The sequence below is a fragment of the Tupaia chinensis genome, unplaced genomic scaffold (assembly GCF_000334495.1).
Source record: "Tupaia chinensis unplaced genomic scaffold, TupChi_1.0 Scaffold000235_1, whole genome shotgun sequence".
NCBI lineage: Eukaryota > Metazoa > Chordata > Mammalia > Scandentia > Tupaiidae > Tupaia > Tupaia belangeri.
Genome location: NW_006159713.1, coordinates 4844937 through 4850918, shown reverse-complemented (window position 1 = coordinate 4850918; position 5982 = coordinate 4844937). Strand labels below are relative to the sequence as shown.

General features: G+C 44.6%; 1 protein-coding gene across 2 annotated transcripts in view; it reads left to right on the top strand.

Moving 5' to 3' along the window:
• The window catches only part of CIAPIN1 (cytokine induced apoptosis inhibitor 1), a 23906-nt gene that overhangs the window by 5560 nt on the left and 12364 nt on the right, over positions 1–5982 (top strand). For both annotated transcript variants that reach the window (XM_014587785.2, XM_006148422.3), the window contains exons 2-4: positions 985–1166; positions 2376–2528; positions 3979–4055. In XM_014587785.2, the coding sequence (XP_014443271.1) occupies positions 1010–1166; positions 2376–2528; positions 3979–4055 (387 nt within the window). In that variant the 5' untranslated portion in view covers positions 985–1009. The remainder of the gene's footprint in view (positions 1–984; positions 1167–2375; positions 2529–3978; positions 4056–5982) is intronic.

Here is a 5982-nt window from a genome sequence, read left to right as displayed (position 1 = left end):
AGCAGGAATTTTAAGTCACCAGGTCCAGGACTCAAGCCATGGCCAACTATGTGGGAGTCCAGCAACCTAACCATTATGCCATCTGCTGGTCCCCACTGAGTATTTTATATTTCAAGCTGAGCTGTTTCAAATCAAAGAGGAAATAATTTTCTGCCTCCAATCTTGCTACTTTACTCTAATGCCCTTTTGTCTGTTTTTTGGCTTAAAAAAAAATTTGCTGGAGGCCACAGGTGCTTGCCAGAGAGAGAGAGAAAGCACCCTAATGAGGTGTGGTCATGCTGCAATCCTTTTTCTTGCATTTTCCAATGTGTCAGATTTTGGGGCAAACATGTGCGGTGTGTTTTTCAAGCTGCTAGGGCCAGGATTTGAGCCTCTATTGGCCATGTGGGATCCACCTCACTTAACCACTATGCTATAGGGCCACCCTGCAATTTCCTTTTCTTTTTTTCTTTTCTTTTCTCTTTTTTTTTTTTTTTTTGTAGAGGTTTTCGCTATATGGCGCGTGCGCTTGCCAGACAGAGACATAGAGACAGAAAGTGAGAAATCACCCCCCAGGGGGGATGGTCACGCTGCAATCCCTTCTCCATTCTTCTTTCGGGATCTTGGGCATGCACGCACACGCGCCCGGCGTGAGTTTCAAGCCATTGGGTCCGGGACGCAAATTGCGGTCGACTGTGTGGGAGTCCAGCGACATAGCCATTACGCTAACTGCTGGTTCCCCAATTTCCTTTTCTTGACTCTACCAAGTCAAGATTCTCACCCAGGACTCTACCAACCTTGTATGGGAATGGTGGGAGATGGAGGCTTGAAATAACAGGTTCCTTCATTTAGATTCCTTGACATCTACCATGAGATTTCTAATGCTGTCCACACTCCCTGGTCGGAGGTTCAAAGTCAGCTGTGATTCTCATGTATTAGATGATACCCCATGGATTAAATTACACTTTTGTCTCTACTCAATCTTAATTCTCTTGTGGTCCATAGTTTTAGGTTTGGCCACACAACAAGAATGACAGATTTTGGGATCTCGACTGGCCAGTCTGTGGCAGTGGTCTGGGATCAGTCATCCCCGGTGGAGGCTCTGAAAGATCTGGTGGGTAAGCTTCAAGTGTCCACAGGCAATGAAGGCCAGGTGTTCGTGGAAAACATCAACCAGCTGCTGCAGTGTGAGTACCTACTCATTCATCTTATGGGACTGGAGGGGTTTGGTGGGAGTGCCGCCCTCCTGTAGTTCCTTGAACCTGAGTCTTTGTTTTGGGCTGCACATGATGGTAGTTGGTCACCTTGTTGCTTTCCAGTTGAGATACAAGGTCTTCAGAAAGTTCACAGAAAAATGCATGTTATGAAAAACTATGCCTGGATGTCAAAAACAATTTGCACCAAAATAAACTGGCACAGGCCAGCAGGTGGTGCAGTGGTTAAAGGGGCTGGATTCCCATGTGGCTGACTGTGGTTCGAGGCCCGGACCTGGCGGCTTGCTTTATCATTTTCCCCCCTCTCTCTCTATCTCTGGTCAAATTAAAAGAAAGTAATAATAACAAATGGAATTAAATAAATAAATAATTCTTAAGGGGGAAAAAAAAGCTGATACTTTACTTCTATTTTCCATAGATGTTTTGAAATTTCTAAGGGGCATGACACTTTCCAGAGAGAGATAAATGGAGGGAGGGAGAAAGCACCCCCCAGTAGGACATAGTCACACCATAATCCCTTTTCCAGTTCTCCATCCTGTTGGGATTTGGGGCATACACTCATGGTTGACCATGTGGGATCCTACTCTCTCAACTATTAAATAGGCCATGATGCTGGCTTGCTATTCTGTATTTTCTTTAAAAAGCTTACTCTTTGGGGGCCAGCAGTGGTTAAGGCACTGGACTCTCATGTGGCCGACCACCATTAGAGTCTTAGATCTGGCAGCTTGATACTCATGCCAGGTGCATGTGTGCGCAGGCCCAAGATTCAGGAGGAGAATGGAAGAGAAGAGACTGCAGTGTGGCCGCCACCCCCCGCCCCACACACACACCAGGGGGTGATTTCTCACTTACCCTGTCTTTTTCTCTCTCTCTCTCTCTCCAGTGAGTGCACACACCCTATGGCAAAAACCTTTAAAAAAAAAAAAAAAAAAAGCTTACTCTTTATATAGCTTCCTTTTTCATTCTTTCCACTGCGTGTATAACAGTATAAGATTAATAAAATGGAGAGTAGAGAGAGCCTTATTGCTAGAAAGCAGTGATGATTTAATAGTATTTACTGAACAGGTTGGTGCTCATTGTCTGGGGTAAGGCCTGTAGCCTTTGTAGGGGCTTGAGGGGACTTGCTGGCAGATTGCTTCTGGGGCTCAAGTGGTTGCTGATTAGCATCTTCCTCCTTTTCAGCTGCTCACAAAGAGTCCAGCTTTGACGTTATTTTATCGGGTGTAATCCCGGGAAGCACCATGCTGCACAGTGCCGAGGTTTTGGCTGAGATGGCTCGGATCCTTCGGCCCGGCGGATGCCTTTTTCTGAAAGAGCCAGTAGAGACAGCTGTAGGTAAGGAATTTCACTTAAGACGATATCTTGATAGGGTTAGTTTTCAGCTGTGCTTGCTATAGCCTCCTGAGCAAGAGATCTCCTTCGGATATTAGTATTCCTATGCCTGAATCTTCTCCATGGGGATGGATTATTGTTAAAACCTGAAGCAACAGATCTGAAGAAATTATGATCTTTGGCCAGCCCACTAGGTAATAAAATAGAAGAAAACTGCGGTCTAAAAATGATTGGTGACTGGTTAAGCTGTGGTATGTCCATAACATGGAAAACCATGCAGCAGTGAAAGGGAACAAACTTGACAGGAGCATCAGGGTGGGTGGATGGATCTTAAGGGAAGTGTGCTGAGTGAAGGAAGCCTATCTCAGAAGGTCCCGTGTTGTGTGACTCCATTCATATTCTTGAAATAACACGATTGTAAGTAATGAAGATCAAGTCTGTGGTCACCAGGGGTTAGGAGTGGAGGGAAGGGCTGTGAGTGGCCATAAAGAGGAAGTGTAAACGTTCTTTGTGGTGACATAACAGTGTGTGCCCTGATTGTGGCGGTGGCTACACAGTCTGCATAAGTGATCTGATTGCACAGAACTGCACACACAAGCTCCCTTAGACGAATACGCGTTAAATTGGTGAGATTGGGAGCGGCTCTGTGGACTGTCCATGCCAGTTTTCTGGTATTCATATTGTGCGCTGTACATTTGTGAGAGGTTACTGTGGCGGGGAGGGGACAAGCTGGAGAGGCCATAATTCTCCATGAACTTTTTGTTCTTACAACTTTTTGTGAATCTACAATTATTTCAAAATAAAAAGTTTAAGAAGATTGGCCGGAAGTAAGGAAGTAATAACTGATTCGTGTGAAACTAATGGCTGTCTAAAAAATGAAAACTTTTTTTTGCTCAGTGTTGTAGCTGTCAAGAGTCATTCCACTCTAGATTGTTAGCATCTTTTGACCAGGTTTTCCATAAGAATGTACACATTCATTTCATTACATAAAACATTACATAAAAAATAAAAGTATTTTGAAATGTGGAAAAGAATTCGTTGTTTATGTGGAAATATAACCTTGTGATGTGTTTAGCAAACGTCTTTGTTGGGAATTTAAACCTCAGGCGATGAAACAGTGTCCCTGCCAGGACTAAACACAGAGAATACGTGTCTTTCTATAGACTGCAGTTTATAAGCCATTTTCACAGTCATTCAACAACCTCTGGAAGGAGTCCCCAAGAGCAGAGGGTGATAAAAAACGATAGTAATAGTTTTATAATATTCAAGAGCTAGGTAAGCACTTGAACGACCAAAAGGATTTGTCAAATCAAAATGCGATCATTAAAATATGCATACATTAAACAGAATAGATGATTATTATTGGAATGCCTGCTGACCCACATAGACTAGGGCATTTATTATTTTCCCTGCTTTGAACTGTGAAGCGATTCTGGGGTTTTTCTCTTGGCAGTTGACAACAGCAGAGTGAAGACAGCATCTAAACTGTGTTCTGCCCTGACTCTTTCTGGCCTTGTGGAAGTGAAAGAGGTATGTTTGTAGACAACCTCATCGACTAGGAATTTAAGCCTTGGGTGACCAAACCCAGAGTGTCGTCATAGTCCGAACAATCAGAGGGGAGAAGCAGCCCTGCAGGTGAGGTGATCAGTGTCGCTGAGAACTAGGAAACCAGGTGAAAGTGCTTCACGTGTGAGGTGTATGATGTCCTGAAGGACAAAGCTGGAGGTCAGTCTCCTTTGAAGACATTTAGCTCAGAGCCACATAGGTGGGGGCTAGTTCTGGTCTCCCCTGTGTGGGTTTAATGGGAGTGACAGCTGAGGTGGGAGAGCAGTAGCCCTGCTGCTTCAGACACTGTTGCTCCGTTGACACGCATCCTGAGCCCAGCTGAACTGGTGCCACTTGGGTCAGCCTCTCTGTTGGTGGGGGGCTGGAGCAGCTTCGAGGGGAGGTGGTGGCAGTGGTGGTCAGAATTTCTGACAATTCAGTGGAGTTTTTTTAAAAAAATAATTATTTTATTTAACTTTATTTATTTAAATTTGGCCAGAGAGGGACAGAGTGGCAGAGAGAGAAAGAGAGAGAGAAATGGAAAGTGAGAGAGCAAGCCACCAGGACCGGGACTCGAACCGTGGTTGGCCATGTGGGAATCCAGCACCCCCAACCACCACTTTCCAGCTCCTCAGTGGAGATATTTAAATTAAACAGACATTTGTATTTCTGCATTCCTCTCTAGAGTTAACATTTTCTTAGATGAGGAGGGGTAAACATTCCCAAAATATCTATTACACTAACTAGTTTTTTGTTATATGGTTGAGAGCCTTAGACATTTTATACTGATCTAGCCTTACTTTTTGCTTTAGTTAAGTTTCGTTTAGTTTCTGCATTTGATCCCAAAGTAAGGAACACTCGTAAAAGTTAAATTTATACTGAAAAATATAGTTAAAAAGTGAGTCCTTAAGAGCAAAAGCTTTTATATTTAGAATTATTTTATTTAACTTGTATTTTATTTATTTATTTATTTATTTATTTATTATTATTTTTAATTTGACCCGAGAGAGAGAGGGAAAGACACTAAAGTGAAGCCACCAGGCCTAGGACTTTTTTTGAGAGGTTTTTGCTATAGGGCGCATGCGCTCGCCAGACAAACAGAGAGAGACAGAGAGACAGAAAGCGAGAAATCACCCTCCAGGGGGGATGGTCACACCGCAATCCCTTCTCCTCCATTCTCCTCTCGGGATCTTGGGCACGCACGCACACGCGCCCGGCGTGAGTTTTAAGCCACCGGGTCCAGGACGCGAACCGCGGTTGACTACGTGGGAGTCCAGAGACATAGCCATTACGCTAACTGCTGGTTCCCGACCCAGGACTTGAACCATGGTTGGCCATGTGGGAGTCCAGAGCCCCTAACCAACATGCCACCTGCCGATCCCCACAAAACAGTTTTTAAATGCCAGAGGGCATGTATGAGAGAGAGGAGGCACTCAAGCATCCTCTAGCTGGGCCTGGGTCATATATCCTTTTCCCTCCATTTCTCCATCCTGTCAGGAATCAGAGTACTGGGCACATATACATGCACGCGTGTGTGTGCACACCCAGAGTGTTGCCACCTGGGTTGGGATTTGAACCACGGTCACCTATATGGGATCTAGCTTCCCTCACGTAACTATTATGTTATGGGCTGACCTTACCAAAGCATTTTTTGTATGTCTCTTCAGACCTTTTTCTCTGTCTTTATAAGCGTATATCACATCTCTTTTTTAAATGTTTTTTTTTCTTTTTTTGGAGAGGTTTTTGTTATAGGGTGCGTGCGCTCGCCAGACAGAGACAGAGAGATAGAAAGTGAGAAATCACCCCCCAGGGGGGATGGCCATGCTGCAATCCCTTCTCCTCCATTCTCCTCTCGGGATCTTGGGCACGCATGCACACACACACGCCCTGCGTGAGTTTTAAGCCACCGGGT